This window comes from Exserohilum turcica (genome assembly GCF_000359705.1).
Source record: "Exserohilum turcica Et28A unplaced genomic scaffold SETTUscaffold_12, whole genome shotgun sequence".
Lineage (NCBI taxonomy): Eukaryota > Fungi > Ascomycota > Dothideomycetes > Pleosporales > Pleosporaceae > Exserohilum > Exserohilum turcicum.
This window is the reverse complement of record NW_007359937.1, coordinates 485,085-498,696: the sequence shown is the minus strand read 5'-3', so window position 1 is coordinate 498,696 and position 13,612 is coordinate 485,085. Positions and strand designations below refer to the sequence as shown.

General features: G+C 50.6%; 5 protein-coding genes across 5 annotated transcripts; 3 read left to right on the top strand and 2 right to left on the bottom strand.

Annotated features, from left to right (window-relative positions):
* Positions 1–223: 223 nt before the first annotated feature.
* Positions 224–2,916, top strand: SETTUDRAFT_37299 (uncharacterized protein; the record flags this gene model as incomplete). The annotated part of the gene is made up of 6 exons (XM_008024262.1): positions 224–746; positions 796–1,193; positions 1,255–1,719; positions 1,774–2,086; positions 2,139–2,738; positions 2,795–2,916. The coding sequence occupies 6 exons, from the start codon at positions 224–226 to the stop codon at positions 2,914–2,916; spliced, it is 2,421 nt and encodes an 806-aa protein (XP_008022453.1).
* Positions 2,917–3,085: 169 nt separating this feature from the next.
* Positions 3,086–4,140, bottom strand: SETTUDRAFT_159228 (uncharacterized protein; the record flags this gene model as incomplete). The annotated part of the gene is made up of 3 exons (XM_008024415.1): positions 3,086–3,262; positions 3,289–3,594; positions 3,643–4,140. The coding sequence occupies 3 exons, from the start codon at positions 4,138–4,140 to the stop codon at positions 3,086–3,088; spliced, it is 981 nt and encodes a 326-aa protein (XP_008022606.1).
* A 587-nt stretch (positions 4,141–4,727) lies between these two features.
* Positions 4,728–5,939, top strand: SETTUDRAFT_37297 (uncharacterized protein; the record flags this gene model as incomplete). Its single annotated transcript, XM_008024261.1, has 3 exons — positions 4,728–4,764; positions 4,818–5,527; positions 5,571–5,939. 3 exons carry the CDS (start codon positions 4,728–4,730, stop codon positions 5,937–5,939), a joined length of 1,116 nt encoding a protein of 371 aa, XP_008022452.1.
* Positions 5,940–6,460: 521 nt separating this feature from the next.
* On the bottom strand, positions 6,461–8,754 carry SETTUDRAFT_103856 (uncharacterized protein; the record flags this gene model as incomplete). Its single annotated transcript, XM_008024414.1, has 5 exons — positions 6,461–7,037; positions 7,093–7,415; positions 7,484–7,813; positions 7,864–8,574; positions 8,629–8,754. The coding sequence occupies 5 exons, from the start codon at positions 8,752–8,754 to the stop codon at positions 6,461–6,463; spliced, it is 2,067 nt and encodes a 688-aa protein (XP_008022605.1).
* Positions 8,755–9,923: 1,169 nt separating this feature from the next.
* SETTUDRAFT_159227 (uncharacterized protein) lies at positions 9,924–13,052 on the top strand (the record flags this gene model as incomplete). Its single annotated transcript, XM_008024413.1, has 4 exons — positions 9,924–9,927; positions 10,575–11,521; positions 11,574–11,623; positions 11,681–13,052. The coding sequence occupies 4 exons, from the start codon at positions 9,924–9,926 to the stop codon at positions 13,050–13,052; spliced, it is 2,373 nt and encodes a 790-aa protein (XP_008022604.1).
* Positions 13,053–13,612: the final 560 nt, after the last annotated feature.

Below are 13,612 nucleotides of genomic sequence, written 5' to 3'. Positions count from 1 at the left end.
ATCATACACGGTTTTGGGCTGTAATTTATGTTACAGGTTACGTTAGAGCAGAGTACTGCAATCGCATGGCATTTTCGTGATGGGAGTCTTCGATCACTCCCGTTATCGAGGCCTAACTACATAAGGCGTGATAAAGAAAGCGAGTGTTCTGGAAAACATTCTGATCGAATAGGTTATCAAGACTAAGCTCTGAATTCCAAATTTCTCCCCGCATTTTACAGCTATGGAACTTGCCCCAAATATGTTGTTTTCAACCAGCAGCCAAGTGCTGAGCGACAAGTCGTCCCCGGCTCCCTCTGAGAACGAGTTCTCCGATTGCTCGGTCAACAGCTTACTACAATCGGGAAAAGTGTCGAGAATGTTTGGAGACCCAAGCAGCAGCGTACCAGATCCAGAGTTATCTGAGGGGAGAGAGGCTATCAACCTCATGTCAACCAAGATTCTGGAGATCATCTTTGATTATGCCTTGAACAAATTCGATGATTGCCGAAAACGGCTCGAGGCTGGAAGACCCAGGTTCATAGAGGTGCTCAATGGTTTTGTAGGAGCAGGAGCCAAGATCGACATGGCTCTTCCCGCATTTCCCTTCAAATCAGCCAACAAAGTCTACAAGGCTCTGGATTTTTTACCAGACAAAGCTGAGGAGCTTGCCCTGGACCGTTTACACAACATGTGCAGCCGTATCGAGGAGATTTACGAGCCGGGTGCCAAAGTTGTCATTATCTCGGATGGACTAGTCTACAATGGTTTGTTTCACTCCAAATATCTGGAACACGTGCTGACACATATCACCAGATTTACTGAGCATGTCCGACAGACATACTTGGCTGTATGGACAGGCCTTGCGAGCAATGGCTATTGAGAAAGGGTTCACCAACGTTGTGTTCTCTAGACTACGAAACTTTGTTCCTCCCGATTCAGATTTCAAACTACCAGACACATTGGACGAGATCTCTTACGTGGCCAATGCCACGAACTTCCGTCGTTTTATCCTCAATAACTTTGGCAAAGATGACTTGGATGTGGATTACCTCATCGCTGTTGATGAAGATACCCGACTGACGTATCAGGGATATCGAAGATTCTTGATGTCTGATTTGAGGCACATTTTCACGCTTGGAGACGATCGGACCGGTAAAGCGTACAAGAGAGAGACAAAGTATCTGGCCAAGCAGATGCTTGCTCGAGGATATGTAAGTGAACAGAGCATGAAAAATTTGGAAAAGTGGATCACTAACGACATCATTGCTACAGGCTTTCGCCGGAGCAATCAAGCACAACTTTCCGCATCATTTGCGGCTCTCTATTCATCAGTCCACCGGCGAGCACAAAGTCTCGATGAGCTTGCTAAACACAAAAACCGGGTTCACAACGCCTTGGCATTGCAGTGTTGCTCTGATGGCCGATGGAGAATGGGTCAGCGCTCCGATGGGCGATTTCAAAAAAAATCCCAGGATGAAGATCGTTGAAGAATATGGCCGTCCAAGCTACTTCAGGGAGATGACAGAGGAGGAGTTCCTTGAAGAACGAAAACGAGCAGAGGAAGCGGCACGGCAGACTGGGGTGCCCGAAGTGAAAGAGCCCCAGAAGCAAGAGAGAAATGAAGATTTTGTCCATTGGGAAGGTCTCACTTATGATGTCATGAATGGCGGCAAAACGAAACGACTTCTGGATGAAGTGGATGGATGGCTTAGGGGCGGAACGGTGACGGCATTGATGGTGCGTATTCCTCAATATCAAACATGAAGACCACTTACTGAGTGCCTCTTTCAGGGAACCGGCGGCGCTGGCAAGACTGCCCTTCTCGATGTATTGGCCAATAGGACGAATTCAGATGTCGTTCGTGGTGATATTTTAGTGAATGGCCTGCCTCGGAATATGGCATCCGAGAATGTGTCAGCCATGGTCTGTCAACAAGACCTGCAATTTCCTCCTACGACGGTCAAGGAGTTGTTGATCTTTAGTGCTCTTCTAAGGCAACCAAGCACAACTCCTTGCGTCGAGAAGATTGCCTATGCTGAAGAAGTACTAAACCTTATCGGCATGGAAGCACTTGCCGATGCTACTGTTGGAACGTCCGGAGAGTGTGAGTGATCAATACCGCGGAACTGCGTAGTCGAATACTAATATTTGGACAGATTTAAGCAGCGAACAGCGAAAGCGGTTGTCAATTGGGGTCGAACTTGCTGCCAAACCGACTGCCGTGCTGTTGCTCGACCAGCCACTTGCGGGTAAATATTGTCGCCATCAATTAGAGACACATTCCATTGACTCAGCGCACTCAAATATAGGTCTAGACAGCCAAGCTGCTCTTTCAATATGTCAGCTTTTGCGCCGGCTTGCACAAAATGGCCTGGCCATTCTTTGCGTCGTCCATCAACCTTCTACACGACTTCTCCAGACTTTTGACCGACTGCTCCTTCTCGGGAAAGGGGGAAAGCAGCTATATTTTGGTAAGATTGGTCTTTCATGCAAGACCATGGTCAGTTATTTCGAGCGAAATGGGGCCAGGCATTGCGCTGCAGATGAGAACCCTGCAGAATGGATGCTCGATGTCACTTCTTCAAGCGAAGACTACAGTGAGATCTGGAAAACTTCTCCAGAGCGCAAGGCCATCAAGAGCAAGCTTGCACAGCTAAAGAAGAAATTCTCGGTAAGAGCAGATCTGCTCGATGGCTCCGACAGATCAAATGCGGTTCCGCAAACAACGACAGTGTCAGATGCTTTGGCCCTGCAGCGTACGTCTCAACGATTTCTACTACGCGATCTTCATCTTTGACTAAAAATGATCCAGGGGCTTTCTACAAATATAAATTTCTGGAAAACATGCAACTGCCTGCTACGTCGGTCAAAGATTCCTTCCCCCCTTGGTTCACGAATGGGGCAGTTCTTCCTACACCAGCCTACTTTTTATGAAAAGACAGAAGGCATGGGCATAGCTCCGATCTTGATGTATTCCCCAAACCTCTTCCATTTTAAGCATAGAAAAATTGTGAGAGAGATATGGTGAACATTGTTTCTTATTCCAGTCAAACTGAAGCCGCTTCACTGAGCACCAGCATCTGAATAACCCCTACAAAGACGACTACTCGATTCGCGTAGTCATCATCCTCTTGAACCAATTGTCTTTCGCCGCCTTCGATGCCTGAATGAGCAAGTGGTCCGGGTTGTTAATCAATTCGAAGACATGATACGCTCCAGGCCAGATGTGCAGCTCACAGGTAGATCCACCACGCCACATATTGGTCGCAAATTGTACTGCCTGATCACGCAAAACCTCGCACTCACCAGCGTGACGTAGGTCGGGGGCATATTGGAGTAGTCCTCGGCGCGGGCTGGGGCATGGTAAGGCGTAACTTTGTCGGTGCCACGAATGTTGGGGAGTGCAAGATCCCAACACGCGCGCACCCATGGTGTGCTGGTTGGGTTACCATATTCGTATTGTTGATCTGACAAGGTTTCGCACCGGTCGTCGAGTTGAGGCGCATACAACATCAGACCTTTGATTGGGACGCAAGGAATCTTTCGGTCTCGAGCCATGAGACATACCGCCGTGGCCACTATGCCCCCACCGGAGATACCGAAGAGCACAATCTGAGCCGGATCAATCCCAAGTTTATTGGAATTGTTGGAAAGTCACACAAGCCCAGCATAGCAATCTTCGCTGGGGCCGGGTTGAGGAATCTCGGGTGACAAGCGATACTCAATAGACGCCACCACGCAGTCAATGCCCTCCAAGAGATCGATGATGGGTGTGAGGGCAGTGAACCTATCTCCACTGACAAGTCCACCTCCATGCATATGGTACAAAACGGGCCTTTGAGTACTCGCGGGCTTCTTTGGCGTGAAAACAGATAGGACGAGTGTAGTGTTGTCTGGACCAGGAACTGAATACTCCTCATGGACAAGAAATGGTTTATCTTTGAGAATCGTATTGGCACTGAATTCCGTCTCCTGCGTCTCACCATGCGGACATTGATACTCGTCTTTTGAGACCCCACGCATCAGATCAAGGTCGAACTCCACGGGAATTGTAGTAGCATCGAGCAACTTGGCGAGTTCAGGGTCATACGGTGGACGAGCAATGATCCGTGAATCAAGCTTTGCAGCCTGGCTGAATGGGTCGGGATACTGGGTCATATTGACGCTTGAGAGAAATATGGACCCAATGCAAACTTGATAATCAACTCGAGGGAATAAGACTGTGTGGTTGATGGCGAAAGGATGAAAAGGGTGACTCACGATACCCGTGAACCCTGTGCTGACGGAAGACACGTCGCTAAGGATGTTGATTTACTTTTAGGATACGAAAGCACACTGCAGGAACGAAAGCTCTCTACTGTACAAAGTTAGAGTTACCTATTGACCCGCGTGCACCACGCTAATGTTGATGCTGACATCCGCCACGCTAGTATCCGCGACTACTGCGTACAAGCGACCCACTGTTCTAATCTTTGTGGCTGTGGTTTATTTAGCTCACCTGCATACAGTGACTATCAAAATCGACTTGGCAAATACCAAGTGAGTTCATTTCACGAAAGTAGACGAGAACCAAACAGGACTGCCTACATTGGCTGAAATTTCTGCGGTGAATTAATGGAGTCTGCTCCCCGCATTTACCAACGTTTCAAGCTTCCCTCTGCTCTCATACCCGTGGTTCTGCTTAACATAGCGGCTCTTCACAGCAAGTGCTGCAGACTGAAGACGATCTCTTTCCCTAAACCATCATGGACATCAGTCAACTCAAGAAAATTCGAGCATTGGGTATGTCCCCGAATGATACCACCTACCTTTACATGGCTCATGAATGGTTTTAGGGAAGCTGGAGGAAATGGCAGCGGTGGCACATGCCCTAGATCTGTACATCACCGCAGGCTTCTCCGTGCATTACAAGGCTTCCCAGGCACTAAAGAACCCTGATGTGGAATCGTTGATATATCACGCTGTGCGCCAAGTGCTTATTGAGCTTCCCATGATGTTCGCCGTTCCGATCATCGCCGAGGGCGAGGAAACTTACTTCGCACGCCTGCCGTTCATCGACCTCAGAACAGTCATTTCGTTTGCCCAGCGGCAAAACGCCATAGTAAATGATGGCAAAGGCAGAGATATAGAGCTTGACGTCACGCTGCAACAACAAGTCAATACTAATGTCAAATCTGACCAGGGCATCGTGCCAGTGTGGAGACTGGTCATTCTCTACGACTCGACGGACAAGCAGCAATTCACAGCCAACTTCATGGTCCATCATGCGATAGCCGACGGGGCTTCTTTCCAGATTCTCCATCGAGCATTCCACAAGGCTCTGCACGGTTTGTCTTTGCACTCCGGCATGCCTTCCCAAGTCGAATACATTGCCTCATCCAAAAACGATGATGCAATCGGTCCACCACTGGAGGCCATACATTCTCTGCAGATTGCTGAAGAGGCACCGCAGACTGATGCGCCAAAATATAACGATTGGCTGGGCAATATCACCGAGCTACCTAACAAGACTGGATACGCAACCCTCACTCTCTCGCAATCCATGGTCCAGGCCTTCACACGAGAGTGCAGAAAAAACAAGGTTTCAGCACCTGCGGGGCTCAACGCTCTCATCACCAAGACGCTATACTTATAGTAATCTTCCCCCGACAACCGAGTCCATGGACATCAACATCCCAGTCGACATTCGCTCTGAACTCCCTCCAAAAGCCGTCGACGGCATCATAAGCAACTCCTTCGACGCCTTCCGAACCAGGGTATTCCGCTCTGATTTCTACGGCCAGTATTCTTCCGAGCTAGGCGACATCTGGACTGCAGCCCGCAAGGTCCAGGCTGATACGAGGAGCTACTTCTCGCGTACCCGCGCCTTCTGGAGAAATGTATCTCAATATTGCTGGCTTGAGGAACGTACCCAATCTGCAGGACTTGCTCAAGCCCATGATTGGTGCGCCTCGTAGTGAGTCTCTGGAATTGGCGTATATCGGTCCTCATGTGCCATACACGGACGCGCGTGTGGGTAACAGCCTTTCGTGGCAGGCTGGGAAAGCAACGGTTAGTCGGTCTGCTTTTGCTCTAGGAGCGTGTTTACAAATGACGGTGGTACTGCATGCTGAAGGTATGACAATCGGGTTTGCTTGGCCAAGGGCCGCTGTTGACGAGTGTTTGGTGGAGAAGACTATTGATGGAGTCAGAGATTATTTTGTTTCCATCACAGAGAATCCCAAATAGCAATTCGTGGTGCAATGGAACAATTGGTGTATAATGCGATCTGGCATGCGACAGGTAGATAGTTGCGTGACTGTGAAGTTGCTAGAAGAACTGTATCTCAAATTGACTACGTTGGGCTTTCAGTTAACCAGGGGGTCCAGCATCTAAATTTCAGTAACACATCCGTTAAAACAAGTTTACGATCCATAACGAATCCAGACACACACATACAATTCCAGAAACCGAAGTTGCATCCTGAGTTGATACAGGTTTACACCGACAAGGGCGAACAATTACCAGCCTCACTATCACTCGGTTCCTCCGACTCAAGCTTCAAGTAGCGTTTTGCCAATTTCGATAACTCAGTCGCGGATGGATCTTCCGAAATGTCAAAAACCGTAGGAGTCCACGCCGACTGGATCTCGCCCACTAGCCCCGGATCCTTGTCATACTCTGTTTCCCGGTCCTCCAAGCCCTGTAGAAGCCGTGATTCTTCGGGCCGCAGCTGATTCTTGATGATATGGTATATGGTTCTTACGATGTAGTAGTTGCGGCCTTGTTCGCGCAGGCCTTTGAGGGCGAGGAGGAGGCTCGATCGCGCGTAGTCGAGTTCCTGGTGCGTCATCCGCTCGTGTATACTGTTCAGGGACATGAAGCCAAGTTTGGAAAGCGGGGATGTCAAGTAGAGATGTGCGTCTTCGAAGCCATGCCGGAAATAATATAGTCGGATGAGGACATTGATGTCGCGTTCAGCGTTGGCGATGATGTCCTTGGGTACAAGCCCATTCTCCCACTTATCGTTAGAATAAGGCTGGCAAACGATCATAAGAGTGATTTGGTAGTCGAGGCTGGTTTGGATGTCAATCAAGACGTGTTGATTGGTACAACGCATACTATACTCACTGTATAAGAAAATGTGCTGGCAGTACGATATACTTTGGTAATAGAACGGTAGGAAGGTTTTTATACCATGTTAGTAAGCGGCTTACGAACAACATGGCTTTATCTGTTGGAAGCTTTGAGGCCGTGCTAAATGATGCATGGCACAACTCGCTGAGGATGACTCTAAATTCGGACGTAGCCTTGAAGATATGCCCGTAATACGTTGGTGACAGTGTTGGGCTGAGAGGATATCTGGTCCAGATCTCGCTGTACCAGACTGCATTCGTGGATGGATCAGGAAGTTCATAGCTTGGGGGTTTGGTCAGGAAAGGGGGGCGGAGGAACTGCCAGGCCAAATGGCTGACGCTCTAGTATCAGTTCTGTGATATATTATTGGAATTGAGACGTAAACTTCATACCTATCGATATTGAAGAGACACCATGCGGTAAAATTACGGGCGTTGCGTACCCGCTCCGATTTGACGTCTGCGTTTCCATCGAATAGTCGCAAATCTAGGGCTATGGCAAGACCTTGCAGACCAAAGGGAGTACCAAGTTTGTCCAAGCCATATATATTATAAATTATGTTGATGACCAGTGCCGCTTGGACTGAAGCGAGGTTTCGGTTTTTGCGATTGATAGTCTGCATTTCCCAGATGCGCTTTGCCTCGGCGAGGAATCGATAGCCAAGGCCATCAGGTTCCCAGTATCTGAAACGATTTTCTATCTTTTTGGAAGAATACTGCAAGCGAAGGTTAGAGAGTGAGTGATTCCGCGGACGATGATACTAACGCATGCATATGCCAGTATAGCGTTGACCAACAAGGCCGAACAACAAGGGGTCTTCCGGTTTTCGGATTTTGGCTTGGCCATGTCCTCTAAGAAATAATCTTTGTGAAAGACTGGCCAGAGATGGTATTCATGCGCGAAATAAGCAGTGAGTAAGTCCCTCATCAATGCGTCATCCTTGCTGACCGTAGTCCATTCCGACGGCTTCACATTTTCTATGCGAGGCTCAATCAATACTGCTGCGTGGTAGGGTCTGACATACTCGCTCCGATATTCCGAAGAGGTATATTCTGGTGGAAAAACTCGATGCTCGGGCTCTGTAGTAGCAGGATCCTGCGCCTGTAAGAGTAGGGCACGTTGAGCAGCTGCTTCGTATACCAGAGAGTCGAGATAGGGGCTGCCAGAAGTCAAGAGCAATGTTGGCATGTCCCGACTATAGGGAAGCTCGTATCTGAAACGAGTCTCTGGTGCGAGGTGAAGCTGTAGCAGCAAGTTGCCGTCTCTGGCGTGGCTTACGATAGCTGCAACGTCTCCTCCAGCTCTTACTCGGTGGAAAAGCTCGATAGCATCCTGTTCTGGCAGTGTCCTCACCAGATTGACAAACTCTTTGTGTTCTTCATATTTTTGCTTGACGCCATGGAATTCCCTCTGAATGTACCTACAGGGAATTTGACGCACAGTGCATGCTTGGCAGGATGGTCGTTCCGCGGTACACTATGAGCAGATTAGCTCTGCGACACATGGCTGCTTAGTGACAAGTATCGTGACCTTTGTCTTATGGAGGCGGCAAGCTTCGCAGGCAACCGACACTTTGTCCCTCTTTCGCGGGCGTGGTGGCTCTACTGGAGGCCTCCTCGCAGTTGTAGGTAGTAATGGGCGCAGAGGAGCGGCCATGTACCTTTACTTCTCTTCCGTCCGCCGTAACAAGAACTCGGTAGGGATGAGGACCGCCGTACTGAGCATGGAGTTTACGATGTGCCGGCACTGGAGAAAAAGCAACCAAATGCACGCTCCTCTGGTGGTTCAGCCGGAGCTGACTTTTCAGCCAATCAGCATGCAGACGCAAGTGTAATGGGAGACTGAGCCTGACGTCACACGACGGCGCACGCTCATTGGCTGGAAGATTAGCCCGATGCACCGACCAAATCCGTTCCTGAGGGGCGCCCATCAGCACTGTGCTCGTGGGTGTACATGGAGTCTTGTGCACACACACACACATATGCCCCAGCGCCTCGCTTGATATGTGTATATTCAAAGGGGGGGAGACGTGGAGCTCGCATGGCAGCGCGCCTCGTTCTCTGCTGTACTCGCCCAGTATCTGGAACGCTGTCATGCCCACTTGTGGAGAAGGACCCATAGCCGCGGAGGCAACCCTGAGGACAACTCTTGCGAGATGATACTTGGACAAACGCCTCAACCGCTACAGCAAAACTTTATTTTCAGATCAACGGCTATACATCAGTGCAGTTCCTACAGGGCAAAGATGTGTCCAGGGCGTTTAAAAAAAAGAGATCAAAAGACTAATGATTCAGGGCAAAGATGCTCAGGACTACCCAGCCAAACTCGGGTAAAAAAGAGCAAAACAAAACTAGCCGGCGTATGATTTGGCGGAAATTGACGCAAGCGGTGCACTACCTCGTTACAGCCCTTGCAATGTGCCACACGAAACCGACGCTGTCGTTTCTTTTGCATGCAACAATCAAAAAGCATGCTGAGAGTGTGCACTTGCTCGCTTGTCGACGTTGGATGTAGTGCATGTCTGTAGCAACGCAGCACAATTCGGCTGAAGACCCTCGGCTGCCAAAGTCGCTATTGGCTGTGAATGGGGGTAGAATTGTTGGCCATGTTTCTTGTAGGGGGAGCGTGTCGGTGTGGCAGTCTCTGGACGCAGTGGACGGAGTAGCCCGGCCGCTCTCTTTCTCTCGGTCTCTCAGTCTCTCAGTCTCTCGGTCTCTCGGTCTCTCAGTCTCTCGGTCTCTCGGTCTCTCGGTCTCTCGGTCTCTCGGTCTCTCGGTCTCTGGGTCGCTCGCTCGCTCGCTCGCTCATGGTGGGTGGCGCGGGACATGGGCGGCCGTATCCAGCATGTCAAGACAGGCTGTTGGCCGAGGCGGTGGTGCAGGCGGCGATGCATGACGTTGGGCCATCGGTGCTGCAGAATGGGCGCGCGTGGTTGGTTGGAATGTTGGCTCCGGGGCGTGGCTGGCCACTCAGCATGGAGCAGCCTCACAGCGTCGCCGCGGCACACGTGCAGCACGCCTCGAGCGAGCGAGGCAGGCCGTCCGTCTCCCCACGCGCGCATGTCATAATGCTATTCTCCCATGCCATTTGCCCTCCGCCCTTGCTCTCTCCCGGTCGGCCCTATCCCTTGCCACCAAACCCCCATCGCGGCCTCACCCTCCTGTGCGCATGGCCGCACAGCTTGCGAATGGCCCATCCACTGCCTGCCCCCAAGGTCGCCATCCCCAGAATTGGGCCCTTTGCCCCTCCCCAGGACCGCTCCTCATCCACTGGCAAACCAAAGCCCCCCCGCACTGATAGGGCGTGCGACAGCTGTCGAAAGCGCAAAATCCGATGCAGCGGCGAGCAACCACACTGCCAGAGCTGCCTGAACCAACTCCACCCCTGCGTCTATCCCCAGGCCCGCAAGGACCGTCTGAAGGAGTGAGTCTGGCCCTCCTCTACCCACCTTCTGCCTGACATTGCTAGTGCCACAGCCCAGAACACCCAGCTCCTGGCCCTCCTGCGTGATCTCAGTGCCCACGTCGACGAGGCTGGACAGGAGCGGATAGACGACTTTTTCGACTCGGTATGTATCGCCCACATGCTGCCCAAAGCCCGTCGTGCTGACGCGCTCAAGCTCGCCAAGGGGCGCCCGTCTGCTGTCCACCACTTCCATCAACCGGCCTCCTCACTCGGGAAGCGGTCATGGCCAGGCTCAACCACCACCCAAGGAAGCCCTCGACTTGTTGACCGCCCCGGAGAGGCCGACGTCTCGGACTCGACCGGCTCCAACGAGAATGCCGATCTCCTAGACGAGGACTTGCTTCGAAGCAGCCACTCACGAGCAACGGGCTATGTGGGCCAAAACTCCGAGGTGCAGTGGCTGCGCAGTCTCAAGACGCAGCTGGCCAACGCAAGCCTACGGGCACCAACCCACAACTTGCCGTATGCTCCTCCTGGTAGCGGCAGCGACGCTATTCCCCAACGACCCTATGCTCTGCATGGACGCCGGAGTGCGTCCTCACTCAATGACCTCCTGCACGTCACAGATTCCACCTTCTATCTGGATAGCGACCATCTCGATGTCGATGTTGTCGTGGATCCATACAAACTACCCCCACCTGATGAAGCCAAGTTACTCTTTGACTGCTATATGAACACCGTACACACTTCTTTTCCAATCGTCCCCCGAGCGTTCCAGGACGACTTCAATGAGTTCAACAACCGCATGAGGCAAAGGCAGCCATGCGACCTTTTTCAGAAGTGGCGGGCGATTCTCAACTTGGTCTTCGCAATAGGCGCCTATTTCTCCCATCTTGCCCAGACGCAATCGCAGGCCGACGGACGGGTCCATTTGATTTACATGACGAGAGCTATTCGCCTGCTAGGCCTGGATAAGGCCCCTATTTTCCTTTCGGCTCCAGATCTTCCATTGATACAAGTACGTTGTATGCACCCCGACTTGAACCTTTTGGATCCTGACTCTTGTTTAGGCCACTGGGCTTCTTTCCCTCTATTATTTGATAATTGGTCATGCCAGCAAGTAAGTCGCCCAAACTTCGGGAGTCGGAAAGCAGTAAGCCTAAACAACGTTTGACAGAGCTTGGGTCATAGTAGGCATTTCTCTCCGTTTCGCCCTTGCCGCCGGTCTTCACCTTAGGAACGAGGACCCCAACGCGAAGCAACATCGAAAAGAGCACCTGGTACAGACGTGGTGGAGCCTTCATGCCATCGAAACTCTTTTGTGTGCTAGTATTGGTCGTCCTTGCGTCATTTCCAACGACGAGTGTACTGTTCCTCTCCCGCATGGATTCTCAGATGAACAAGTCGGGAACGCTTCTCAGTTGCCTGTAAAGACTGCGAAGAAGGCCAATTTGACTAGTGGTTCCATTTCCAGAAAGTCTATGCAAGGATATAGTGACGATCGGGACGACCCTTGGACTCCATCTTTTTTGGTTGCCCGTGTTAAAATCGCAGTCATTATGCAGAAAGCACTTACGAAACTGTACTCTCCACGGACAGCAAGTAGCTCATGGGAATGTGTTCAGAAAGACATAGCCTCACTGGCAGCGGAACTGAATGCTTGGGCGGCCGTCTCTCTACCCGAGGAACTTACGTCTTTACACTCAACAATCCAGCACGCTGTTCCACGAGAGCAGCTGTTACTTGCTTTCAACTACCATAGCACATGGCTGCTCATATCTCGCCCCTGCCTTTGTCGTCTCGAGCGACGCATCAGAGGCCAGAGCAACGACTCTGCTACTTTCAACAATAACACGGCTGAAGCATGTGTTGAGGCAGCACACGCAATAACACGACTTCTGCCTGACCAGCCTGATACTGCATTTGCCTACCACCAAAGCCCCTGGTGGTGCATTGTTCACAACATCATGCAGGCCATTGCGGTTTTCCTTCTTGAGATATCGTTCGGGGAATCCCACATGAAAAATGGTGGCAAGGAAATCGCAAAGAGTACCAAAAAGCTCATCCGCTGGCTTCAGCACCTGAGTTCTACCAACACCGTGGCCGAGCGCGCGTACCAAGTGACGATGGATATCATCAAAACAGGGGCACCGCGGATTAGGATCGACATCTCTGACATTCTATCAGAGGAGGCAGGTGATTCAGATCGCAGCCACCCATTTCCCGATATGCACACTTCGGCCACCGACTCCTATCCTCCACACATGCAGGAAGCTCCACCCATGAGTGACTTGGGAATGGGATTCTCCGGTGACTTGAACAATCCACTGCTCTTTGGACAACAAGCACATAGCCACTGGTTTCTTTCGGATCCGCAGTACCTCATGCTGGACCCAGATTTGCAGCTCCCATTGACCTTTGGCAATCCATTCATGACAAATTTCGACCAGCCAGATATACTCCAAGACACCAACTTTTATGATCCGGCACCCTATTATTATTATTATTATTATTCCATTAGAGTCTATCTGCAGTCAGTGACTATGTAAGACTTTGGCCAGAGGCCGTTCTAGGTACAATTTGTTTAAAGTGAGAGTGTTCTCTGTATAGTACTGCTATTGTGCTGCGGTTTAGTCGCTTCTAGCTGCGCTTAAAGCGGACTCCAGTTGCTGAAGAGCAGTTTAGTAAACAGGAAGAGATGTTAGACAGCAGGGCTGTCTTCCAGCGAGCTCTTTTAGGGCTAAGGAAAGTAACTTAAGAAAGTTTGTTAGTTATTATTGGTTTTAGGTAGTGTCTCTCTGTTCTCGCTTATTTTTAGTTATCTTGTTCTTGGCGTAGATGCCAGCCTCTAGTCCCTACTCTAGTTTTAGCAATGAAAGCTAAAGTCGCCTCTCTGCCTTTGCTAGTGTGGAGGAGTAGTTGGATTGTTAGGTAGTTCTCGCGAAGAGTTGCTTTTAGCGCTTGCCTTTCTGTGTTGTAGTGCCGGCAGTATAGGAGAAGGTGATCTGGTGTCTGTACTCTCCCACAATCGCAGAGGTTTGAGTTTCTCTTTTTCACTCTCTCTAGATAGGCGTTAAAGTATCCGTGGCCTAGCTGAGAGAGAAGAAGG